The 27,900-nt window shown below is 41.3% G+C and overlaps 1 protein-coding gene across 1 annotated transcript; it reads left to right on the forward strand.

The window, feature by feature from the left end:
* The first annotated feature begins 3,445 nt into the window (after positions 1–3,445).
* cds2 (CDP-diacylglycerol synthase (phosphatidate cytidylyltransferase) 2) lies at positions 3,446–27,157 on the forward strand. Its single transcript, XM_034692224.1, has 13 exons — positions 3,446–3,695; positions 14,046–14,188; positions 15,797–15,893; positions 17,139–17,236; positions 17,731–17,870; positions 19,187–19,245; positions 20,178–20,260; positions 20,498–20,585; positions 20,787–20,855; positions 22,774–22,926; positions 23,069–23,188; positions 23,392–23,495; positions 25,465–27,157. Exons 1-13 carry the CDS (start codon positions 3,624–3,626, stop codon positions 25,598–25,600), a joined length of 1,362 nt encoding a protein of 453 aa, XP_034548115.1. The 5' UTR covers positions 3,446–3,623; the 3' UTR covers positions 25,601–27,157.
* The last annotated feature ends 743 nt before the right edge of the window (positions 27,158–27,900 follow it).

Here is a 27,900-nt window from a genome sequence, read left to right on the forward strand (position 1 = left end):
ATATCGTAAATAAAGACACAAATATCAACACAGTATAAAGCTTGAAATGCATTTCATCAGCAAAGAAAACAATAACAAGGCCTTAAATTAATCTGAAGTTTGTGTTGGGTTTTCTACGTTTCTATTTACAGAAAGATGAAGGTGAAAGGTCTGACTAAAGGTACAGTTCCATAATCGATGCCTTCACACAGTTGCCAATTTGCCTTGAAAATAGCACACACCTCCAATGACGTCAGACGACAGTGATGGAGAGGTTAAGTTAGCGTGAATACATCTAAATATGAAGCGACTACACCTTCAAAATAAAAGTTTTTTCTCTCTTCAGGGTAATAAACACTCCATATCACCTACTGTAGTGAATTAGAAATCAACTGAACAATACAAGATATAAAATATGCTTTAAAAACTATGGAGAGAAGGATGAAAATGCAGGGTAAAACTATTGTAGCAACTTATTTCATTAATTATCTAAGTGAGGTGCAAGGTGACTGCTTCTGTAAAAAAAAAAAGTGTTTAATTATCTAATAAATCCTCTTTAAGCTTTATGTTTGTCACCTTATAATAATATATAATGAAAATGTTATTTGTATAGTGCTTTTCACAGACAAAGAACGTCACAAAGATAAAACGTACAGTTTCAAAAAGAGATAAACAGGGGTCAATAAAACTTAAAATTGTATAGCTGGTAAATCATACTTATCCAAATGTCTGAACAGGTGAGTTTTGAAAAGCGTTTTGAAGAATCAGCTGATTCTGCAGAGCGTAAGGATGTGGGCAGGTCATTCCACACCTTGTTCAGTTTGTGATGTTGATTTTAAGTACTAGTTTGCAAGAGACAAGAGCAAAGCTGGTAGACCAAATGTATGTAAAGGAAAATCAAACATTGTGCTCTCTTATGTAAATTAATGTTTGAATTTGAAGCGTTATATTATCTGGAGGTAAGGACTATGTTTTATATTTGCAGTTCATTTTTTGGACGTTACAAACAGATTCCCAGTTTGGCCTTACAGTTTTTACTCCTCATTCTCTAGATTAATTTTCTGTTGATAAATGGAATGTATTATTGGTATGATTTTTATTTTTTTCTATGGAAGACAAAATCAGACATGTAACCAAACTTCTTACTTATACCAAAATATCTGTGATAATAAATAAATACTGGTTTCGATATTGAATTTTGCTTTTCATTAATCCAAGATTAAAAAAAAGCTGTTCCTCCAGTTCTAAAAATGAAGTTTTATCATTATCTCAGGATATAATGATATAATAAAAATAATTGATAGGACTTACATAGCGCTTTTCTGGGTACTCAAAGTCACTTTACAGAAAGTATGAAAAATAAAGCAAATAAATAAAACAGAACAAAGCCAGAGGTTAAATGTTGTAGGCTTTTTTGAACAGAAAGGTCTTGAGGTGGTTTTTAAATAATTGAAGAAAGTCAGAGTTGCGGATGTGTGGAGGGGGAGAGTTCCAGAGAGTTGGGGCAGTGATGGCAAAGGCTCTGTCAAAAAAATGTAATCTAATTTTAACAGGATGCTGTTATCATGAGGAACTGAGCCTGAAATGAAAATGTACTTATCTTCACAATACAGAGTACAAAAATTAAGGGATGTCAGTTGAGGGCAACCATATGATATATTTTCTTTTCACGTCACTTTTAACAAGAATAAAACCAATATTCCTAGATTTGCATTGATGTCTATGTTGATTCTTCCTTATATCAGCCCCGGATCTACCATATGGGCAATATGGGCACGTGCCCAGGGGCCCCTGAGCACGTAAGGGCCCTCAGCGATGGGAGTGGGAGAAAAAAAAGGTGCATTTCCATCCTATCAAATGGCTAAAAAAAGTGATAACTAATTAGCAAATTGCAATGCACTTTATAGGTTCTAATTAATGTGTTTCTCATGAAATGTCAGTATTAAAACTGTTATTCATTTTACCTGACGCACTATCAGTTAAGATGTGTGAATGTGTGTTAGAGTAGAAGAGGGCGTTGCTGAAGCATGACTGTGCTCAGCAACAGCATAGCGAACCAATCATGTGTAATTCAAGTTTTAAAAAAAATGTTTCAGAAAGGAAGTGTAGGAAAACTCGCCAAGCAACAGAAAATGGACATCCAAAAGCCCAGCGGAGCGGCGAAGAGAAAAAAAGAAAAAGAAAAAGACGAGACAGACGCGGCAGTAGGACAAAATGTCCCGCTTACAAATAGCTTTTTCAAAAAAGCGGAACAAAGTGAAGAGACTGAGGATGAGCAGCTAGCTAACGATTGCCTGTGTGTGTGTGTGTGTGTGTGTGTGTGTGTGTGTGTGTGTGTGTATGTGTGTGTATGTGTGTGTATGTGCGTGCATGCGTTTGTGCATTCGAATACATTGTGAGCATAGGCTGTATAAAATATGGACGTAGTATCCGTGACGTCACCCATCTGTTCCTGAGAGCTGTTTTGAAGCCAATTGACGGCAGCAGACATATTGGAAATGCGGAGCTCAACCAGGCAGAGTGTGACGTAGTGTGAGCCTCCTAGCCAACAGCTATGTGTTCCCGACCGGGAGTCACGTCAGTCATGTCCTTATTTGGGCAAAACTGGTAATCTTAATATCTTCTGAAGCGTCACGTTAGAAAAAAATTCAAACCCTGTACAGTGTGTGCCGATAGAGAGATTAGCTTCTTAGGGCCAAGCCGTTTTTTGAACCAGGCTGTAAACATGTTTATCAATGCTGCAAAGATCGTTTTTTTCCAATTCATGTCTATGTGGTTTCCTGTGTTTCTGCAGCCAGCCTCAAGCGGATTCTCGATGTATTGCAGTTTATAACACTTCCGCATTGGCTTCATCGTTTGAGACCGGAGGTTGCCGCTTGGTTGTGAGGGGTACATGAGTCTCATTGCCCAGGGGCCCCTGGGGGTACTAATACGGCCCTGCTTAGAAAGAAAAAAGGTACTTTATTAATCCCCAGGGGGGAAATTCAATTTTTTCACTAGTGCTATTTTTGGACATGCTACACATACAGTTTTTTTTGGCATATGCATACAATGCACACACACATGCAGTGAACATGCTTAGGGAGAGATTTCAGAGTGGGGATACTGCCATCAACCTGCGCACCCCGAGCAGTTCAGGGATCTGTGCCTTGCTCAAGGGCACCTCGGCAGTGCCCAGGCAAGTGAACCAACATCTATCCAGCCACCAGTCAACTTGCCAAACTTTGTCCATACTGGAACTCGAACCGGCGACTCTTCGGTTCCCCAGCCAAATCCCATGGACTGAGCTATCTTAATATTTTTTCACTCTGTTAATTAATAGAATAAATACTTTTATGTTTTTTAAATATTTTTCATGGCTGTTATATGTATATCTCGAAAATAATTTAGTGTAGGAATACTTTATTTTACATTAACTAAAATGTCATTAACGCGGACTTTATTTTGAAAACCGGAAGTCATTCTTTATTCCTCACACCAGCTGACTTGACATCGACTGGACTGGGTTCTTCGAGGGAAAAGTGTTGCTGTGATATCGAAAATATAGCTAGAAGCTCAGCAGGACCTCTGTCAGTCCACAAACCGAGTTATCATCTCGGAACCACAGGACCCTCGCTGTCATCGCACGGTCACGACCCGCAGAGATGGCGGAGCTGAGACACCGAGGAGGCAAAGACACGGAGCCGTCGCTACAGCAGCAGGCGTCAGAGGACAAGGTAACCACAGACCGCTCTACACCAGCAGAAACAAGGCTAACGCTAGCTAACCCAGTAGCTTTTTGGTACTGCCAGTGTATCATCCCGTGGTTTGGATAGCTGGAGAAAACGACAGGTCACAATTCATTCTTAGACCAACATTATAACGCTTATATCCGCGTGCAGGCCAGAATTAAAGCTACTGAAATGCGCCATACCAAACAAATCATCCGCCACAGGGCTCTCAATGTTGACTTGATTGGCTGACGCTCCTTACGGTCTTCCTGGGTGTGATGTCCTCTATGAAGCAAATCACCAAATGTGAAAATACTAAATATATTCTCAATTTTCTCATCTTTCTACATTAGAAAAAATGAAGACGAAAAGAGTTGTTGTAAAGTAAACAACAGAGAGTTCAAAGCTCTTGAACGAACTGCCAACTTGTGCTTATTTACTGCAAGAACATCAGTCTGCCTCCAGATATAACAAGAATATGTCTGTACAGATACTGCACTGCCCTATTCAGGGGCGTGTGCAGAGGGGTGGCCAGGTAGCACGGACCCCCCTTGAAGTTTTCTGGCTGACCCCCGTGCCACTTGATCAATTTAATGTATGATTGGCTATTTGCCTTGATGAGGCAGGACTCAACTAGTCACACTGTGTTGCAACCACAGGCAGTATAACAGAACGCATAGACCCTTGTATTGTTAAACAGTATTTATGGTGGGTGGGGCATAGCTAGGAGCAAAACAAGCCTCAACAAGCACAAGCTAGTAAGTTGGCTAGGTTTTGACTGTATGTAATGGACGTAGTATCCATGAAGTCACCCAGCGGTTTTTGAAGTGCTGCTTTGAGGCCAATCGTCAGCGGGAGCCATATTGGAAATGTTGAACTCAGCCTAACTTCTGTCAAGCTAGTGTGAGGTAAAGAGGCGGGCTTTGAGCCTCCTCGCCAACAGCTACAGTGTTCCCGCCTGGCAATCAAGTCAGCTGTGCCTCTAATTATGGAAAACTCGTACTCTTGTTATCTTCGAAATTATCGTGTTATTAAAAAAATTCTACCCCCGCACAGTGTGTATCAATTCTTCTTAACAACGATTGGATTGATATCATGAATCGTGGTTGCCAATACGATTAAAGGACAATATTGTTTCATTTAGAACGATACGATCGGAAGCGATTCAGTGACTTTTTAGCCAAAAATTCAACCAGTGTGACTGTGAAATAAATACCTTGATACTGGACAGTCCTAGCTTCCTGTTGTTTCTGTTCCTGTTGAATCAGGTATAAATTAATAATGGATATAAACAAACAAGTTAACAATTAATGGCAAATGCATTCACATTTTATTTGAATAAAGTGCAACCAACACTTCAGGTTGAATAAACAGGAGGTTAACCTTTTCTGCTCTCATTTTCAATATTCATTACATTTTTTGATAACAGTACAGTAGAGAGCGACTTATTTAGAACATCTCAGTCTTTGCAAAAGCTAAAGTGTTTCTCACACACTGGACCGCAATGGTGGCTTGATCATTTCTCGCTCGCCGGCTTCTCCTCTGCCATCCACCATGCTTGTTTTTTGGTCTGCTGGTGCGTGGTGATGACATCACAGACGGGCAGCCTGAATTGAGTAGCGTTTAATGTCTTTATCATTTAAAGTGAAAAAAAAACAAAACACATCCATATAAAGTGTGCCGCGCTTTAATCCAATGCTTTTTTTCCTAGTATACTATAATTTGATGATACTATAATCATGGGAATATGAATCGATACATCAATGTAGTAGATGAATCGTTACACCCCTACAGCTACATGTTTGTTTTAGCAGTAGTCATTTATTTTGAGTATTTGTTAGCTTGTGTCCCGATTAGGTCAGCACTGTTACTTCCCCTGAAAGACACTGGATGCAGCTCTCTCCCTTTCGAAAATTCAGAGCATGCAAGCTAATTGTGGCTAATGATCCTGAGCTAACTTAACAATCAATTCCCCCATTTTCAGCTACAAGCACATTCAGTAACCTGAAACTAATGCCTCCGGTTCACTGGCTGCTGACGCTGCTGATCCGTTCTCTGTGGATGCCGGCTGATGAGGTTTTGCCGTGAAAAGCTCAATGTTCATTTCATTAGCCCACAAGCTAATCAGCTAGCCAGCTGACATGCTCACTGGGGTAAGATGATGATCATCAATAAGACTCAGGCTTTGGACAGAATTCTTGGCATAAGCCTGCTCCGCTGTGGTTTGTGTGTGTGGAGCGTACACTGAATGATGTGATGATCATGATGTTGTGGCTGATGGTGATAGCATGGAGGGGTGAGTGAACGTGTCTATCCTCCCCCATCCCCACCCCCTGGCCCTGTTAATGTTGATGCATTGATGTTCTGGAGGCGTTTCTTGGAATTCCAGGGTAGATGTAGTTCAGCGTAAACTCTGGGTTTAGTCACTCTCTTTAACACTGACTGACCAGCACAGGCTGGGCGATATGTAGGCTCAGTGGATAGATGACTTGACAGGACTGCCAGAGGTGAGAAAACCATGTGTGTATAGTGAAGACAAGCTGTGGGTGTTTAAGTCTTTGGATTTCTATGTTCCTATAGTGGATTACAATGGCAGTCGTACAAAGGAGCACAAAAAATAAACAGTTCACTCCTTTTTGTTTTGCTAACAAAGATAGATTATGTGCCAGAAATGCGTTTTTATGCAGTAATCCCAATATTCCTCTCAGTGCCTCTCCAGTCTCTAATGAGAGGGTCATTACAGCCCTCAGTCCACATAACAGGGAGGCCCCCATTCTGCTCATTTTGATCCATTCAGTACGACATCCATACTTCAGTACACACTTGTGAGTTGTATTAATGTCTTAAGTTAGCTTCATATTACTCTCTGAGTTTGCTCTGTTAGTGTGAGCCTGTGAGTCCACACGCTGGGATGAAAAACTCCAATCACTTTGAGTTCTAAACATAGCAGAGCCAGGTTTAGCAAAGCTAACCTGGTCTGGACCATTAACCAGTCATACACTGTGATTGATTTATGTGTCTCATACCGTCAGGCAGCACAGTTCATGTAATAAAAAGGATCTATTTTTTAGTTAACTTTAAACAGACTCTTGATTCTGATGAACTGCAGGTTTACAAGAAAGTTTCACAGACAGAAACAGACCATGGTTGTGACAACGGCCACGCTCACTTGCACCTTCACATGAGAGAGAAGCATGCTGCTTCTGATCACTACTTAAGGAAGTACTCAAGCATGCACAGAAAACAGCGACAACGTCCTTATCATGCAGTTTGAAATAGGGACATGTAACGATTCATCTACTAGATCAATGTATCAATTTATGACTATGATCTGACTACATCGATCTGTGCTCGGCAAGTTGGCCTTCTGGACGACATATATCGATCTAACATCATTTAAAAGGTTATAAATCGATACTAGGATAAAGGCATTGGATTAAAGCGCGGTAGACTTTATATGGATGTGTTATTTTTGCACTTTTAATGATAAAGACATTAAATGTTACTCAATTCAGGCTGCCTGTCTGTGACGGAGATGTTCAAAATAAGTCGCTCCCTGTTTGTAGGATATGTGATGGTCAAGTTAAGTACCACGGCAACACAACCTATCCAACCACCTACTAAGGCGCCCATGGGATTTCACACAACGCTGGCCGTCCAGGCGCCTCTTGCAGTGTTCCTGCTGCTGCAGCAGCGCAAGGCAACATCAGCTCTGCAGAAGCCTCTGCCTCGCCAGCATGTTTAGTCAGAGACTAGGCCAAAGCTCTGCTCGGGCCAATAATATCACGCAACAATTTGCTTACAAGAAACAACAGGAATCTAGGATTGTCCAGTATCAAGGTATTTATTTCACAGTCACACTGGTTGAATTTTTGGCTAAAAAGTCACCGAATCGTTTCGGATTGCATCGTTCTAAATGAACCAATATTGTCCTTTAATCGCATCTGCAATCACGAATCATGATACAATGGAATCGTTGTTAAAATTAATCGTTACTCCCGTAGTTAAAAAGCAAAGATTTGAATAATATGGATGAAGCTTCAGAGCTCTGGATGTCGTGTGCATCAAAGGTGATTACAGCCTTTGTTACAAAGACAGAGGAACAAAGCGCTGATCAAAACCAGATCAAACCATATCAGCTGAGTCGTTGGCTGGTTGGGGGCCATGTCGTGCATCAGAGCCTGTAAATAAACACAAACAGCTATCAGGGCTCACCGCTGTCTATTTAAAAACAACAGGTAGATATCAACCTCTACACACGTTACTATTTCTCATTTAGTCTCTCGATGTTCTGAAGTGTTGCTTCCTTTGCAGCTCATACCCCCATTGTTTTAAAATGTTTAATAATATCCATAATTCATAGAATCATAAAACGTGTAGAATCACATCCCTGATATTAACAGAATTTTCAAAAAGGCAGTCTTGGTTAAAGATATATAGATATTTAGTTTTCCAACAGCATTAATGTTAGCTTACATGATCCGTGTACTTTGTCTTGTTTACTGAAGGACTCGTTGAGTTCAGCCCGCTCAGTGAAAGTTAGTCTGTCAACAGTTCTAACAGCTCACACAGACACGTTGATGTCTGGAAAGATATCTTACTCTGCTGCTGGATGCAAAGAGACAGGAAACAAAGGCAACATGGAGGTAAAACTATGACCCAGTGAACAGCCGGGGTGTGGAAAGGGGCGTGTTGATGGATTGATTGTGATTGTGATGGATCAGGAAACAGACGTCCCCCGGTTGTGTCTTTGTCACTCACTCACAGCATCATCAATGTAAATGAGACGGATGCATGGAGGTGGGGAGAGCTTGTTCAAACAGCACACAGGTCTGCTGCAGGTAGTGACCAAGCGGCAACCTCCGGTCTCAAACGATGAAGTACATGTGGAAGTGTTATAAACTACAATACATCGAGAATCCGCTTGAGGCTGGCTGCAGAAACACCGGAAACCACGTAGACATGAATGGGAAAAAGACGATCTTTGCAGCATTAATAAACATGTTTACAGCCTGGTCCAAAAAACGGCTCGGCCCTACGATGCTAATCTCTCTAAGGGCACACACTGTACAAGGGGGTGAATTTTTTCTAATGTGACGGTTCAGAAGATATTAAGATTCCAAGTTTTTGCCAAAATAAGGACATGACTGACGTGACTCCCGGTCGGGAACACATAGCTGTTGGCTAGGAGGCTCACACTACGTCACACTCTGCCTGGTTGAGTTCCACATTTCCAATATAGCTGCTGCCGTTGATTGGCTTCAAAACAGCTCTCAGGAACAGATGGGTGACGTCACGGATACTACGTCCATATTTTATTCAGTCTATGGTAGTGACCAAGCTGCGTCCCTCAGATAACATCTCTGCCTATCGCAGACTGCATCACTTTAATTTTGAAAGATTAGACGCATAGCGTGGGAAAATCTGGATTTTAAATGTCTTTATACGTTCGTCAGGGTTTTTATTATCAGTAATGCACTTTAGCTTGTCATACTCTCGTTTTCGTCATGAATATAAGGGTCGTTGATGAAAATATACCGTCATAATTTTCGTCAACGAAATGTACAATGCTCTGTTGGCATTTGCTGCTCACTCAACTAGTCCTGTAACACCGCCAAAGCTTGAACTGTGTTGCAGTTTGTGGTTGCTTCGTGTTCGGTTAATGTGTCACTGAAGTGTTTCATCTGCAGTGTTTTACCACTTCTCTTCTTTTCTCTGCATGAATCAAAAGTTTTGTGTTCTCCAAATAAACAGAGAGTAATATTCAAAACATGCGCCATGTTTTATTGCATTGTCGGCAGGAAGAGGTGAAATCATGAACAGTTGACTAGATGTGGTGTTGCTCCTTCTTGTGGATTGATTTCATATGAGTGATGTGTGATCAGGTCGTCCCTAAGCGGCAACCTCCGGTCTAAAAAATATGAGTCTAATGCTGAAGTGCTAAAAACTGCAATTCATCAAGGATCCACTTGAGGCTGGCTCCGGAAGTACCGTAAACCACATACACACCAATTCAAAAAAGACGATCTTTACAGCAGAAATAAACATGTTTAAAGCCTGGTACAAAAGACGAGTGTAGTCTGGATAGCTCATTTCTTGATCGGCTCACACTGTACGGGGAGCTGAATTTTTTTCTAACGCGGCAATTTCGAAGATATTGAGATTTCAAGTCTTCCAATGAGAGGCAGAGCTGACTCGATTGACAGGCGGGAACACTGTATCTGTTGGCTAGGAGGCTCAAAGCCCGCCTCTTTACGTCACAATCACTCGACAGCAGCAATATGACTGCTGCCGACGATCGGCCTCAAAACAGCGCTTCAGAAACAGATGGGTGACATCACGGATACTACGTCCTTTAAATAGTCTATGGTCGTCCCCAGTGTTGCCTTTGCTATTCAGGATTAATAAACTGCTGCCGAGGGATTTTGACCAATCCGAATCAAGTATTTAACACAGCTGAGGGATTAGTGAGAAAGCAGTTTAACTCATAGTATTAAAACCAGTAGAATGAATGAACCAAAACCAGCACAAGCATCCTGGTTAAGATAATATTATGTGAATGTGACACTGATCAACAACAGTACCCTCTCTGTGATTTGCTCGTTGTCAGCTCTGTTAGAACAGCTCTTAAGGAAATGACTTGTTTATGAGATGAGGAGAAGGACTGTAGTTTTAGGCCAAGAGTAAAGTGAAATCCAATTTTCAGATTTAGGGATGACTCACACCGTTGGTAAGCCTGTTTCTGGATGTCTGTGTGTTGCATCATCAGGTTGTGTGCAGGTCTGTTGTTCCAGTCGATGCCGGGAAGTCTCTTTTTAGATGACATCCTTTTTACTCAACGTGCTCAGCTATTCTAACGTTCTGTAACAGGTGCTGAGAAATATTTGTGCCTGATGAACTCTCAGCACCATATGTTTCATCTCTGCTTTATTTCTTTAAGCTCCTCTAGACTTTGAAGTGAAGGTCTCTACCTCCATCAAACATGTTCTCCTGTTATAGTGCGGCGATCGTTCTCTGATGTATTGGAGATAAACAAAGCAGACGCTCAGGGTTGCCGCTGGTCGACCACAGAGCATTTAAGGGGGAGGAGGGAATTGTGAACGGAGCGCCTATTTTTAACCTGAGCATCCTGAATGACGGATAGTGTTTCCATAGAAACCAGTAGGCGGAGAATGGGTCTGTCTGTGTGTGTGTGTGTTTGTGTGTGTGTGTGTTTTCCTCTGCATGCTCCTGGATTCGTTCAATGTGTTTTGACAACTATTGACAGTGTGTGTGTGTGTGTGTGTGTGTGTGTGTGTGTGTGTGTGTGTGTGTGTGTGTGTGTGTGTGTGTGTGTGTGTGTGTGTGTGTGTGCATTTTGAAGTGCATCAATGGACTTTTTATAATCAGGAGAAATAAAAGTGTGTGTGTCAGACAGCAGATCATGTAGGACTCTGTAATAACACTGTGGACAATCATATTACTCTGTTATAGCTGTTCAAACCACCTCCCTGATCTAATATTGAATCTTTTCAGTTTTAATGCTGCAAAAAAGAATCTTATTTTTTGTTAAGATGAGGAACCAAATGTCATTTAAGTGGAGTCTTAATGTTGCATAAAACGATATGTTCTTTTTCTGTCAGTGATAAAATGAGGTTTATTTTTAACTTTGTTGGTTAAAATAATCACTTATTCAATGTGTTCATTCTACTTCAGTTCATTGTTTATTTGATATGACTAGCAACTTGTTTCAATGTGAAAGAAGTTATTTTAAAAAAACACATTCTAAAAGTTATTTGAATGTCTTTGTCAAACCAATCAACAGATAGATCAAATAGACCTTACATGTTACTTATGTCTCAAGGGTTATTTGTGCCTGATCTGTTATTTTAGCATTTGATAGAACCATCAGACTCTGATATCCTACCATGGACCAAAAAAGTTCATGGATTAAATGTAGGCACCGAAATGAACATTTTTGGCCAAAACCAAAAAAACGAAAATGAGGAAACCGAGGCTGGAAACCGAAGGAAACTATTATGCCAATTATTAGTATCATTGCATTTATGGCTAGGACTGTGTACTAACCTCACTAAGATCAAGGCAAGCGGGTTCTCAGCATCCATCGTGGCCTGGATCATTTCTCGTGCGCGATGTTTTACTCCCACATCCAAGGAATGATCTTTATGACGTGATGAAGTGCAGAGGATCCGAATAGATCTCAGTGAAACGTGTGCTGACAGACTCTAAAGGCTGATTTATACTTCTGCGTTGAATCAACGGCTTACCCTACGCCGGGGGTCCGCGTAGCTCCCGTACCTACGCCGAGGCCTACGCACGTAGCTGACGTGCACCTCCTCCAAAATGTAACTCCCCGTAGAGCCGACGCGGACCGCAAGCTCTGTGATTGGTCCGCTCGGCGGCTTTGTCTTTCCCGCATTTAAAGCACTTCCGGGATCCCAGACATCAGCCGCACGTCGGCCGTGTATTTCATCTCCTCCTCTCTATTCTTCATGTAATCATGTCTGTATGATAAACAGCAACATGTATCAGCTGTAGATTAACATAACACGCTCTGAATCTCTGTGGAAAAGTAAACAGAGATCGTAGCGGGACCGGAAGCAGGCGGCTGGCTATCAGAGAGACCGCACTGCCCTCAGGCGTTTCTGCAGAGAATAGCTGTGCGACACGGACACACCGACGCACAAGTATGTGGGGCTCATGTCTGCGTCAGCCCCTGCTGCGTAGGGGAGACGCAGAAGTATAAATCAGCTTTAAGAGTGTACTTTTCATTGTTTTCACTCCGTGATCCTCTTTGCTTAGAAGACGCTTTAGTGCTGCAATTAAAGGAAGAACGAAGGCAGACATGTTGGCCCTTATCCAGACCATGATCCAGACAAGCGCGTACTGGACGCAGTTTTTGCTTGTGTCATCACAACATTCTGTTTCGGCCGTGTTGTTTCAGAGATAAAAGTCTTTAGGCCGAAAACCGAAAATGCACTTTTTCACCGAAAATTTTCAGTGGCCAAATTTTTTGTTTATCCCTAGATTACATGTAATCGTATGCTTTGGCTAATAATTGAAATAAAACAAAATACTAGGGATGTCAATTTTAAGTATTTTCTGTGATCTTTGGAAATGTTAACGATCAATCATCAATTAATCATTAAAAAACAACAACATACGTTTTTCTATGTCAAGAACAATGCCAAAGGTGTTTTTTCCCCTGAATACAATATCTCTCATTTTACAATGTATATAACTGACAGTGTTGATTAGCTATGGATCGTATTGAGACGGACAAAATGTTAAAACATGCTGAATATCAACAAGTAGAGCAGTTTCATAATTTGTGTTGGAACGTTTGGTAATAATTAAAAGAGAAAGTATCCTGCTGCAGTGATGTTGAGTTGTCTGATTGTAAGAGCCACAGCATGAGAAAACGGCACAACAACAATCTGTGAGCCGTTCGAGGTCACCAGCAGCTCAGAGGACGGAGAGGACCAAGTGACCTGAAGACAGCTCTCTGTTTTCCTCTGTAACTGTGTGCTGCTCTCTTAGCGTCGTCACCATGCAGAGGCAGAGATCAATGTGTTTGAGCAGACCTTCATTAGTAAACAGATGGTTCTGAGATATAAACAATATGGAGGAGTTTGGCGCAGCAGTGTTTAGCTGCCCACACACACACACACACACACACACACACACACACACACACACACACACACACACACACACACACACACAGTCCTGTTGGTGCTTCGTTCTGCATGTTCACCCTGACTGGTCGAATCACTGCTGTTCAATCACAGGTCCATATTTTGAGAGTGAATTTCTCCACAGAACATAGAAAATGTTTGAACATGTGCTGTATCAGTTTACCTTTATCGTTTTGGCTGATTTGACCTTTTCCCAGCACAGTGTGTGTCTGTGTGTCTGTGTCTGTGTGTGTGTGTGTGTGTGTGTGTGTGTGTGTGTGTGTGTGTGTGTGTGTGTGTGTGTGTGAGAGACAGAGAGAGACTGTGTTTATCTAACATTTGTTGAAGCGTCTCTTGAGAGGTTCTTAGTCTTTGAGAGCTGAGCAAACTGAGCAGGCACAACAGGTCTGTCAGGCTGTGGAGCGTCCCCCCTTCTTGAAGCCGTGTTAGTGAGACTGTAGCCACTCTCACCAAACTAAATAAGGAGAAGTGGATTGAACAGAGAACTGTGTATCTTTGTACCAGGTCACCCAAAAAACACGAGTGTTACTGGCTAACTAGTTTACAACCCACAGCGGTAACAAAGCCACCCTGTGTTACTGCCAATACGTCAACACAGTCACATGTCATAATTAACGAATGATCATTTCTCCTCTGTCTGTTTGTGTTTCTGTCTCAGGGCTCTGACAGCGAACTGAAGGTGGAAAAAGATGGCATGTCCGACAGTGAATCCAAAGTGGACTCAGGGGTCCCCGAGGTACCAGTCCCTGCTGATGACACACCCGAGGTTCTAAATAAGGCGCTGTCTGGACTCTCCTCAAGGTACAGCACTGACGTGGAGTCCTGTCCCTGAACAAATGGTGGCCAGCATGAATTTTTTAAAACATGCCTGGGAGTGAGACACCGTCCCTGTCAGGATCTGCAGTGTAGTCTGAGTTGTTCTGTGAGTCACCATGTTGTTCTAAAAGCAGCCATCATTGTAAAGGAAATGCCTTTCCAGCACGGCTACACATGTGGAGGTGTCATGATTCATACAGGGAAAGGTCTTAGTACACACATTTCACTCTGAACAAAAGAGCACTATTCCTTTTTTTAAAAAAACCTGTGCTGTTAGAATCTTACCCTGTGAAACACTTCAGGCAGCATGATGGTATTAAAGGTTTAAAACAAATTACATTTTAAATAAGAGAAGAGAAGATAATTATTGTTGAGTGAAAACATTCTCAAAATCAATTCCTGCATTATTATTGAAGCATATTACTACCAAGGATGGGACATCATTTTCAAAAGCTTGAATATTCGTTCACAAAGAGTTGATGTTGTTTCATTTTGAAAGGGCTCTTCATCGTTTTCATGGGGGACTGGTTTTAATACGGTATTCCTGCCAGGCAATGGCTATAGAGCGTCTTAAAGCTGTTTGCTAACCGCATTAAATAACAGAAGAAGAAGAATGCTAACTGCATTAAACAGGGAAAGAAGTTGAAAACACTAGCGTCAGTTGCTGGAAATATGTGTGTTGTAGTGTGAAATTCAGAACCGGAGATAATGGCCGGGACTGAGCATGGCTGTAAAATGTAAACATACACGGCACGCTGCTGCGTCACAGAAACACCGTCACAAAGGTTGAGTCAGACGCTGCCAGGGCCCGCTACTAGCAGCACCTCGTCCCGCTCGGTTATGAATAATTGCCGAATCGATGCCAGTGATTATCGAATAGTATTTTGGCTTGAAATTCCCATCCCTAATTACTATTTCAGAACTGTGTTATATGGATAGTTGTTAGCATACATAGAGGTGAAAATATGCAGCGTGGTGTGTTGAAGGATTTATATGCCAACCTTTGTCACTGAAACATTAAATTTGTAGTCTGGAGGTTTTTTAATCCTTCACTGCAACATGTGCAGTAGTCAAATGAGAGATTTCTTTGATTTACTTGTGCATTGAATACGAGTTACAACCTCCGGTCTTGAGAAATGAAGCTGATGCTGAAATGCTACAAACTGCAGTTCCTCAAGTGTCGACATGAGGCTGGCTGCAAAAGCTCCCGAAACCACATACACACCCATTCAAGACAGCCCACCTTCACAGCAAAGTAAACATGTTTACAGCCAGCGTCAAAAAATAATTTTGGTCTGAATATCTCATATCTCTATCTGCACACATACAAGGAAATGAAGTCATAACGGTTACTAGTTTGTCATAATAAGGGGCCTGGTTAACTTGACTGACATGTAAGCCGTCTAGCAAATCTTTATCTCTAGCTTGGTTGTCAGAAAGTTAGGTTGAGTCGACATTTCAAATATGGCAACTGCCAACGATAGCCTTCAAAACTAGCTTCAGAAACCGATGGGTGACGTCACAGAGACTACGTCCATGTTTCATACAGTCTGAACTTAGGACTTTGATCTGACTGTGTGTGTTTCTCTTCAGATGGAAGAACTGGTGGGTACGAGGCATCCTGACACTCGCCATGATCTCCTTCTTCTTCTTTATCATCTACCTGGGCCCCATGGTGCTTATGATGATTGTGAGTACAAATTTACACTTGTGTGTACATGATTGGACAAAGTAGCTTGTTGTTCTACAGAAGATTTGAGATAAAGTCTGTTCGGATGTTTACTATTCTGCCCTCCGAACAGGCATGCCAGGAAGCACACAATGTTTCGACTCGTGTTTTGTCTATATTTGTTTTTATTTCTAAACTAATTGACCACAGGTCAAAAACCTGAAAACAATAAATGCATAAAGTATTACAATATGTTACTCTCACACATCACGCAAAACAACAAACTGAAAAGAAGCCTTTAAAGCCCAAAAGTGTAGCAGAGCTGACATGAATAACCGCAGTGGACTACATCACCCAGGGTGCTTAGCTTTCACTGAGCGTGCGCAGAGCAGCTCTCTGCCGCTACGATAGCATACACGTAAACAGTGCTCATAATCTACACGTGTTGCTCAAACAAGGCATTATACACAAAAGAACCAACAACCAAACATCAACCCGGCACTGCAGTGGACATCTGCTGTCACTGCCAGCTGCCGGTGTTAAACAAGTGCTCCGCCCGGCTAACGTCATTAGCCGGACGCTACAAGTTATAGATTACAGATTACAAGCCGGTACCCTTCAATGCAGCAACCCACACTAACACCGCGTGGCAACACTAAGGTATACACATATCCGGACATTATTAGGCAGCGCTGTAACTTACCAACGGGCTGTGTGCTCCTGACGATGGTTCAGGTGAAAGTGTTTAACCTGCAGTGGGTGCGCATGCGCACAACATCACAACAACACAATGTAGTGCAACACAAACAACACCCTGACCCATTCCCCTCACTAAGTGACCCAAAGTCTTATGTGGCTTCATAAGAACATTTGTCCAACACGTAGTAAAGGTGCAAAATTCAGGGCTTAATATGTGACGTTTGATCATATTTTATCTGTGTTTATATTCATGATGCAGGCTCAGTTCACCTTCTCATTAGCTGTGTTTGATTTTGGAGCTCATATCTGCTCCTCACATTCAGTTGAACTTTAACAAGCTTATGAAAAACTGAAACTCCAGGATGAATGTGTTCTCTAATGACAGTCAGGCTGCTCTTGTCATTCGGGAATCCCCTGAAAATAGGCCTGTCAGCCATTTTGTGTCAGGATGTAGGACATATTTGCATGAGCACACACACACGCACACACACACACATTCTGTCACACTCACTGGCTCGTTAAGCTCCGGGGGTTCTGTCCCTGGTGACACAGTGTTTCTCTGTGCAGGTCCTCTGTGTTCAGATTAAGTGCTTCCAAGAAATCATCACCATCGGCTACAGTGTGTACCACTCCTACCACCTGCCCTGGTTCAGGACGCTGAGCTGGTGAGGCTGCACGCAGACACACTCATTAACATGGTATCACACATTCATGGAGGTGTAGTGAACACAGCACATTTCTCTGCATGCATGTTTTTTATTGTTTTGTCTCGTTTTTATTTGTTTCAGACTTCCTCAGGTTTGTATACTCACCCGTTTGAATCTTGAGTAGAGTTTAGATGACTCAGCTAATCAGCTGCATTGATAAGATATTGGGAATCAACAGTGCTGATTGATTTTAGCAATGGTGGTGTACAGTTTAATGTATTAGAAAGTAGAATCCTCACATTCAGTATGCCGTGAGCCCAGAAAACCAGATGATAAATTCAAACTGAAGTCCATTTATAGTTCATAATTCAGCTTTCTTCAATTTTTTATTCAGAGATGAGTCAGCGTCTCTGCTTCACTGATTTCTCTGCCGGCATAGTGAATGCAGGGTCTGATTAGCTTCCGTCTTAAACTCTCGGATGATACATCTGTTCTAACTCTCCCTGCCACAGGTATTTCCTGCTCTGTGTGAACTACTTCTTCTACGGTGAGACGGTCACAGACTACTTCTTCACGCTGGTGCAGAGGGAGGAGCCACTACGCATCCTCAGCAAATACCACCGCTTTATCTCCTTTGCCCTCTACCTCACAGGTACAGACATTGCACCTCACTGCCTGTTTATTACTCAGGGACCACATCTGAGTTTTGTCAAGTACTTCAACCTGCATTGATAGCATTAATATTGAAGCCCCAATTATAGCCAGTCCCAGGTTTTCTAATGACTACATTCTTCTGAAAACTGACCACAATCCAGAGGTGCAGCATGGTAACCTTGCACAGTACTTAGTACCTTGAAAAGTAATGCATCATCAACAATTAATCAGATAAAATGAATGCATTCAGTTTAACAGAAAAGAGTTGTCTTGGCAGCAAATGTCTGTGCATTTGATGAGGGAAGCTTCAGCTGAGATGTCATCTGCAAACTTAGTTTCTCACAGAAGAGAAGAAGGTATCATTCTTGTCTCTGGAGAGAAATATTAATAAACAGATCAAAAATGTTTCTGCACAGGCAGAAAAAGGCTGACAGTGTTGACTATCAACAGTTGAAAGATCACACTTCATATCTCAGTAACCCTCCTCTGTGTGCATAACAAGGCTACATAGTTCAAAGTTGGTTATTTCAGGCACGGCTGACTGGAGGAGTCCCACTTCCTGCACTACAGGTTGTCAGTTAGTTGTAAAGTGCTTCTTCAGCTGCTGACTGGTGCCAAACAGGATGTGCAGAGGAAGGAAGCACCCTGTCTGTTTCTGCCTCCTGCTTACCAGAGCTATAGTGAAACTGAACGGCCTCCGAGACAGAGGTGTCATACCTTCAGGTATTAAGAGCCAAATAGAAACCAAATATGTCTTTATTTTATCAGAGCAGTTTTCACAAACAGGAAAAAAGACGACTTAACTTGAGAAGAAAGAGTCTGAGTGTGGTTAGGATTTGTGTTTGTCCTGTTTTTATTTTTATGATATCAGCCCTGATAGATTAAAGGCCTTATAAGCACACTTGACTAACTCTAGCAAGAGTGCTTAAAGATAGCTCTGTGGCTTCCCTCTTATTTATTAGACGGTGAGTGTGTTACATTCAGTCTGAAAAAGACTAAGAGTCAACTTTGAATCTGTAAGAGAGACAAGCTTTTTATGTTCAGCAGCGTCTTTGGTTGTGCTCTCCTGCAAAAGCACTCTGTCTGCCCACAACATCCTCTCCTCACCTCAGTCTCATCGAATCAAACAGCTCCAGCAATCCTCGCCAGCTCTCTGCACGTTAACTCAGGGCTTTGTCTGAAATAGGTCCAGCTATATTTGGTCAGAATTTGACCAAAGAAGACCGCTATTCAGGATGAACTAATCTCCCCCTCTTCATTCAAGCACCTCAGCCCTGGATGTGTCCTCATGAAGTGTTTTTCCTGTTTCTGCAGGCTTCTGCATGTTCGTGCTGAGTTTGGTGAAGAAGCATTACCGTCTTCAGTTCTATATGGTGAGTGGCTCTCTGCCTCCTGCTGGCCCCCAGCATCAAGGCTGCTGGGTTATTGATGAGACCAGCCTCAGTGGAGTCAGATGTCTGGAGAAGTGGGCCACAGATCGCTCTGATAAAAATGTATTACCCGCAGACGAGCTGAGTGTACGATGAAAGTGTTGCTGGTTTCTACAAAGAGCATCTAATTACTGTATGTAACTCAATAACTATTTATAGGATAAGTCCACTGAGTCTGACCTGCATTACAACCCTGTGTCTTCGTTATTGAGCAGACACAGACAGAATAAACAAAGGAGAGTTCACTTACTGAAAGACATTTGCTCTTATTGAGTGGAAATTGTGAGAATTAAAGATCTGATACCCAAACTAGAATCAATAACAGCCTTCAGTACTGATAATATTCAGATAACAATAATGTAAGCGAGCAAATCATCATGCTCTTTCTATGAATTATATAAACACAATCTGAATGCACTGGATTTGGAAGGGACTCTCCATCAGCCAGTACTCAAATTGAGAGATCTGAATGAAGGGATCAGGAGTGAAGACATGAAATAGTTTACTGTGATGGTTTGCAGAGTCAGGGCTACATAAATACAAACATTACTGCTCGTCAGCAAATATCAGCCCATAATCTTGTACTGTCTGTAAGTGAAGAGTGCTTCAAGCTCCTAATATCAGGAGGAGACTCTTAATCCACACAAACATTCAGTCACATCAATGATTTAATCAACCTATTATCTGCTGCTGTCCGGGAAAAACCCCTCTCTGTGCCGGCACTGTTCTCATTGATCTTTTGGGATGCACCACTTGGAGCCCATTAGTCTTGGTCTATGTTGTGATGTAGAATGAGACTCTAAGCCTGGAACAGTAAGATTTGAATGTCAAAGTTTATTCTTTAAAGATTTAATCTCTCTGTTTTGTTTCCACAGTTTGGTTGGACTCATGTGACTCTGCTGATCGTTGTGACTCAGTCTCACCTCATCATCCACAACCTCTTTGAAGGGATGATCTGGTTAGTGAACCTTTATCTCATTAACTATTAACTGAACCAGTTCAGTCATGTCTCTCTGATGTTAAGTCTCAAGGTGAAATCAAATCATGTGGGAAATGATGTTTGTTTATGTAAAGGAGGCCATGAGTGTGTACAAACAATGAGCTGGTGAAAAACATCTCTATTTGAAATTATAGAAGCACCACTTTCACGTCAGTCTCACAACTCTCTGACGTTTACTCCTCTTTTTCTGAATAGGTTCATCGTGCCAATCTCCTGTGTGATCTGTAATGACATTATGGCCTACATGTTTGGATTCTTCTTCGGCCGCACCCCTCTCATCAAGGTTTGTTTTACCACTCTTATTCTGATTCACAATATTCAAAGTGTATTCTCCTCATGCTTTGTTTTAATGCCAGCACTTCCACACTGTCATCTGCCCTGGTGTTTTTTCAGTATTGACTCTAAGCTACAGACTCTATAACAGAATTGAGTGTCCCTCAGTGATATATTAACCTAGTATACACACTGTGACTGTCTTTTGCAGTTGTCACCTAAGAAGACATGGGAGGGATTCATTGGTGGGCTCTTCGCCACTATTGTGTTTGGAATCATGGTAAGATGGATGTTTATATTTCTGTAAGGAGACTTTGACATATTTTTTAAAGTTTTAAATCAAAAAGTGTGAAATATATATATCTCCAAAGAATGAAGAGAAATAGGGAAAAGACGTGAAAGGACTGAATACAAACATTGTGTTTATTGTATTCGTCTGAATCTGAGACGACCCGGTTATAAGCTGGACCCCCACATTGAAGCAGAATAACATCACGTTTGTAAAGGAAGGATATTTTTTATTTGAATCAGTATTTAAATACCATATAGATTACAATAACCTGCAGTCTCTGGATGGATGGCAGGTCTGGTAATGGGTTTACCTTCAATCCCTTCTTCTGTAACAAACTCGAAAGCATTAGAAGACAATCTTTTTGTGCTCACCATCTTCAAACATTACACTCTGTGACACCATATTTTTTGTCGCGAATCCCATTAGCTTTCACAACATTGTCGCTAGTCTTTCTGGGGTCCACACATAACAATAAAAAACAGTAATTTACAATCACAATCCAAAACATCTTTAAAGATATAATGAAATATTACTGAACATGAAATAAACCATAGCAACCCTGAGAAAAAAATAATCTAAAAGAGAAATAGAAAATAAAACAAAGAATATAGTCAGAAGGTCACAACAGATAATTGAAGCTACCTCAAGCTTAAAACCAATCTTTTGATGACTTTTTTATCAAAATATAAAGGTTAGATGAATCTGCTGCATTAATTAACGATTCCTTAGAAAAGGCACGATAACTCCGCCTCAGTTGTTGTTTAACCCCGGAGCTGTAGTAGAGGGCTTATCATGACTGGTGCACTGACTCTACTGCTAAGTGGCCCTGTCCGAATATTAACATTTAATCACTGAACTTGGAATATGTTAACAAAGGCATGGGCCAAAGTACAGCTAAAATGATAGGGAATTATTTTTTTCATATTTTAACTTTTAGCTGATGTATTTCAGCTGATTTGATGAATTTTGGACCTGGAATTAAGAATGACCTCTTTTCTGTGGATGACACGAGTATGCAAAGCTGTCATGAAGGAAAAAGGGGGCTACTTTACAGAATCTAAAATATAAAATATATTCTGGTTTGTTTAAAACTTTTTTGTTCATTAAATAATTCCATTTATGTTCTTTCATGGTTTTGATGTATTTGGTATTAATCTACATTGTTTCAAATAATTAAAATAAATACAAACCCTTGAAGGAGAAGGTGTGTCCAAACTTTTGACTGCTAGTGTATGTTATTAAACAGTTCTAGTTAGGACCACTGACTATTAGGCTGCTCTGCATCAGCAGAGAGTACCGTAAATGACGGAGACCAACATTTCACCATTTCTATATAATATGTGCATTACTTCTTTCTACAATATTATATTGATGCATTCCAGTAAACATATATGTTGATATCAGTACTATATCTGTGATAGGCCCACACTGGCACATTATACCAGCAGAGCAACATAAAAGTCTAACCATTTTAATCAACTCAAAGCTTTAGTTCTGGATCTTCTCATTTCCTAGCATGGTAAAGAAAGCTGCATCTGTAGCCTCGTGTCTTTAAATGAGTGGTTTGTCTAGGTTCACAGTTTTGGTTTGATGGACAAAGTTAACAACAAAGTTAAACAAGACACATCCTCTGAGCTGAAGTACAATTTTTTAAAAGATCTCAAACTCATGCACTGGTTGTGCATCGTGAATGTATCACTGAGATCTGCAACATGTAGTTAAAGCAGTCACATGATTTCTGAACTAAAATGAGCTTAATGAAACACTTTCATAGAGAATAATCTGCATTGTGCTGCACTGTTGCAGATTGTATTTCCCTTCTTTGATGTTTTACTGGTCTCCTTATCAAAGAGCCAGCAGGCTGAGGAAGTGACAGCAGAATAACTGAAGCCGTCTCTCCTCACAGCTCTCGTATGTGATGGCCGGCTGGCGCTACTTTGTGTGCCCGGTGGAATTCAACAACGACTCCAACAGCTTCCAGGTGGACTGTGAGCCGTCTGAGCTTTTCCAGCTGCAGGACTACGCTCTGCCCAGTGTCCTGGAGTCTTTCACTGGATGGGTAAGACTCGCCTGCACTCTTGCTGTTTCCCTCGTTAGCTGTCTTTACTGCGCTCATGACTCAGATCGCATCATGTCACATGTGAATTTTTGATATCTGCTGGTCTCTGTTTCGATCTAAAGGTTCCTTCTTGTCTCCACAGACCACAGTGCGTCTCTATCCATTCCAGATCCACAGCATTGCTCTCTCTTCCTTTGCCTCCATCGTGGGACCTTTCGGTGGCTTCTTTGCCAGCGGCTTCAAGAGAGCCTTTAAGATCAAGGTAAGGATGAAGAACTCTTGTGCATGCACTTACAGTCTACTGCACCGCTGATTTATTTTTCTATTATTACAGCATGTCGTTAGTTTAATATCTCAGCAGAAAAATGTATTATGCTCTATTACAAATAAGACATTATATGTCTCTTTATGCTGCTATGCTCAGAGAAACAGTCCAGGCACATGCTCTGCTCTTTGTCCTTTCAGGATTTCGCCAACACGATCCCGGGTCATGGTGGAATAATGGACAGATTCGACTGCCAGTACCTCATGGCCACGTTTGTGAATGTCTACATTGCTAGCTTCATCAGGTAAACGCAAACCTTTGTTCATCGCCATTACCTGCATGTTTTCACTGGGAAGTGTGTTTTTAGATGAAGTGCCTACACTAGCATTACACAAATGCAACTGACAACTTTAGCATCCAAACATTTGAAACGTGAGATAAGTGACTGTTTGTGGAAAAAAAGGAGTGGGTCTTTGATTTTCGACAGGTAGACATTAACATTTCACTCTGCCAGATTTAATCAGATAAATTACCTTCTAGTCCCTCAGTTATAGTTTCCCTCAGTCTAAATGCTTACAGCAGCCTTGTATAAAAAATAAGTTTAGATCCTGATCCTATTGTGGAGTAGTTGTATTCAGTCATCAAATGGGACAGATAATCTGGCATGTCTACAAACCCCTGAAAATGAAAAAAATCCATTCTGCCCCTGTTCTGATTTCTCCACCTTTCTGTAAATGTGTGCTGAAACGAGCCGTTTCAGTTTTCAGTGTTTCTCTGACGTCACAACGCCATCCGGTCTGTAACGGAAGTCAGAGCTCGGAGCTTGTTTTACGGAGCTTTACTCCCCACGTCTGCAGATTTGAAGATCTAGTGGATGATTTTTATTTATCATGGAAAAGTGCTAGCGCTAGTTAGCATAGCCACATAGCTACATGTTCGTAGCTGTGTACCAAGACACACGTCGACATACAGACAAATAAAACAACAAGAAACACTAAATCTGTGACCAATCCTTCAGAAAGGTCCTGCTGCAGGCGCCTCTCTGTCAGGATCAGATTCTGGATCAGATTCAGAGGGTTGAAGTAACGCGGTCTGTAAGCAGTGTGTATATTCAGCCAACATGTAAACATTAGATCAACGTGCTGGTCAGCCGAGGGCACATCCACTTCCTGAGGGGGCGGGGTCAGAGAGCTCATTCTCATTTAAAGGCACAGACACAGAAAACAGCCTGTTCTGAGCAGGGCTGAAAAAGAGGGGTTTACAGGCAGACCAAAATCTGTTTTCAAAGTGTTTTTTTGAGCAATAAACTTTAAAGATATGTTTTGGGGACCTCTTAGACCAATATATTTTGATGAAAAAGAGCATAATATGTCACCTTTAAAGCTGTTGTTGGTAGGAATGGTGTCAAAAACGTTACTTCTTTTCTGCTGGGTTTGGAGAAAAGGTCATAATACCCATCTGTACTCATTGGTAAGTGAAGCAATTTGAGACTATCCCGAAATCTCTGTGTTTGCCAATGTCTTTGTATAAAGCAACGTTATTATTCCCCTTGTTCCCGTAATGACGGACCAATCATAGCTAATCTCCAATCCTCCGTCCTGATTGGTCGAGTGGCGGCCCCACTACGTTGCCCTGATTAGCTGGGAAGCAACTACTTCCTCATAGAACACGCACAACAATCTTTTGTGGGCGGGGTTATGGGAGCAGAGAGGGAAGGGGTAGTGTTGACATTTGAAATCTCTCTCTGAACTGATGTTTATATCACGACCACCAACAGAAGCTTTAGCATGACCGTTTTGGATGCATACTATACGATCACATACTTTGACTAGCAACTCAGTGCTTCCTTTTGTACTTTATTTATTCCTGTTTGCAAACAGTCTGTAACTCTCCTATCAGAGAAATGGCTTTAAACTGAGGACTCACTAAAATGTGACTCTATTAGCATGTCAAGAGTTGCAGGAATCTAAACATCCCTCATATAGTTAGCTTAAACTTAGGTGTAGCAGTGTCCAGGATGCAGTTGTAGAATAAAACAAGGATAATGCAACAGTCATGGGCAGAGCTTTTGCAGAGGAAATCCTAAATCCAAAGATATTAGGTCATGCTAACAAGCAGCGAAATAAGATGTTGAATGAACACTTTAAACCCAGTTATGGTTGTGAAGTGATGATTGATCTGTCACTGTTCACTGAAGACATTGAGCAAAAGATCAGTTCTCATTTCACCATGGATAGTAACGTGTATGTCTGATCATCCTCTCCTCCTCTCAGGGGCCCAAACCCCAGCAAGGTGATCCAGCAGCTCCTGGCCCTCCGAGTGGATCAGCAGCTCCACATCTTTAACTCCCTGAAGACTCACCTGACAGAGAAGGGCCTCCTGCCAGCTCTGGAGGAGGCCGCCGCGTAGAGCCACCCACACCGGCTCGCACTGAGAGGGAGGCCTGAGAGAAGGGCAGAGGGCAGCACCCCGGGGGGGCCCAGTGCTGCCTCTGAGCTTTTGGAGACTCACGATGCTTCGAGTGAGCTAGAACACATCCGAGAAAAACAAAAAGAGCAACAAAAAACTTCAGTTTTGGGTCATTCCAGTTCATTTGGGTATGAGAGTGGAGTGTTTTTGTCCTTACTGTCTGTGAATCATGTTTCTGACACCAGTGTTTTCAGGTTGAGTTAGTGAATTACTGTACTGTCACGCATTATAGCCAACTTCTATCTATTCACAATGTTGAACAGTTGGTCAGCTGTACATTTCTACTTGTATACAGGAGAAGCTCTATATACTGATAAATGTGTGTGGATATTTTATTGTACTTTTGTTTGTATACACTGCTCAGCCCTGTTCTCACTGTATCGTTACCCGAGGTGCTCCCCCTCGCCAAGTCTGGGTTTTAATTTCCTTTGTTGTGATTGTTTCTATTTATACATAGATGGTTTTTATATTTGGTATGTTCTATTATATATTAATTTTGTGTCTGTTTTATCAGACTGAATTCACATTGACCATCACTCACATGCATTTAAGTGTCTTTTTGTTGTGTTTTTTTTTTCACTGTCATTCATCATTTCAAAGCCTCTGTTCTGCCAAGTCTCAAACATCATATAATTTACTAAGCAGTAGCGTCCTGAGATGACCAGCTGAGTTACTCTGTGTTTGAGGGATCACTGAATCTCATAAATCAAGTCTCTAGTCTGAGGGTTTGTTGTTTTTTGTTGGTTGTAAGGAGAGGTAACAAATGCTTTTATTAATCAAAATACCTCCAGGGGTCACTGCCATATACATGGCAACTATTTCAGGCTAATAGTCACAATCTCTTCTTACTTGTTCACTGATTAATGAAAAATCAGAAATGTGGATCAAAATCTTGTTTTGTATTTTGGTTGAGCTGATCTGTTCTGTATTAATACATTCATCTATAACACTGAGCTGTTATAGTTTTAAACACACGTCCAGTAAAGTGGACGGAGTTATTGCTTCTGTTTATGCCATTACAGGGACCGTGGCAGCACTAGACATGAACACTGGTTTCCACACTGCCATTTTCTGCCTCTGTGTGGTGTACTGCTCAGAGCACAAACACAACACATGACTGACTGGTCAGATTGAACTATATTACAACAGGTGTGCTATGTGTTATTTCTTACATTGGACCAAGAGTTGGAGTTTGTTGATGTTGGTCAGTGTTTAAGAAGGTAAATTGGCAAATGTCTATTTCATTGAACAGTAAAATACTAAAGCTGAAGATTCTGTAGTGTGTAGTTTTGTTTGATGGGACAGCTGAAGAGAGGAAGTGTGAGGAGAGATGGTAACAGGAGCGGGAGTCAAATGCAAGTGTCCCAATTTTTTTGTCAGATGGGCACACTACTGATTTTTACACGAGATCCACAAGAGGTACTACTTGGCGTTACACGTTCTTGTCTTCTGTGGAGGTTTTGTATAAGAAAATAATTATTAAACCTATTGATGTCATTTTGATGTCAGCCTGAGTATCTAAGATTGAGTGTGGAGACAGCAAAAGCTATCATCCATAACCGAGTCATAGTCAGGGATTTGATGCATGGTGTCATCTTATTGTATGGGAAGTGTAGCATCAAGTATTAAACTTGTATTAAGGCATTCTTATTCTTGAATATGTCACCTGCTACTTGTAGTAGTAGTAGTACTTGTTAAACTTCTTAAAACAATCAGATTATTTTGGTTATATAAGTATTTATTATTCATGGGAAATACATGATTTGACTTTAAGTCCTGCTGAAAATATCGAAGTCAGTTTAACTCAGTTTGCAACAGGTGAGAGAATCCTGTCGGTACAGTCATAAAAATGCATGTTAAAGATATTTATAGTAATCAAGACTTGTACTAAGAATATCCAAAACCTTTAAAATAATATGAATACGTAAATCTGCAAATGATCCCTGGTCTTTGTTTTCGAGAATCGTCCCAGAGGAAGTCCGGTTTAGCTGCAATCGTTTAAAGTATGTCCGGTCATCTCACCATACTCACCACTGAACTCATCACTTGAAACTTTCCATCATGTTTGTCCACGCCTATCACATTGTTTTTATCCAATCAGAGAAAAGAATTGATTTGTCCTCGTCAATCAAAACCAAAGTAACTGTGGAGGTATTACAGACGTTACTTTTACCCAGACACAGTGACTCTTGTGTTATAAAAGATAAAACAGCAATATGAACATCCGATCCATACTGTGT

The sequence above is a fragment of the Notolabrus celidotus genome, chromosome 9 (assembly GCF_009762535.1).
Source record: "Notolabrus celidotus isolate fNotCel1 chromosome 9, fNotCel1.pri, whole genome shotgun sequence".
Taxonomy (NCBI): Eukaryota; Metazoa; Chordata; class Actinopteri; order Labriformes; family Labridae; genus Notolabrus; species Notolabrus celidotus.

Excerpts from the sequence above, each read along its gene's own strand:
- cds2 (XM_034692224.1), top strand. The coding sequence starts at position 3,624 with ATGGCGGAGCTGAGACACCGAGGAGGCAAAGACACGGAGCCGTCGCTA. Across the intron at positions 3,696-14,045 it reads AGCAGGCGTCAGAGGACAAG|GGCTCTGACAGCGAACTGAA; the intron begins GTAACCACAGAC and ends TTTCTGTCTCAG. Across the intron at positions 14,189-15,796 it reads CTGTCTGGACTCTCCTCAAG|ATGGAAGAACTGGTGGGTAC; the intron begins GTACAGCACTGA and ends GTTTCTCTTCAG.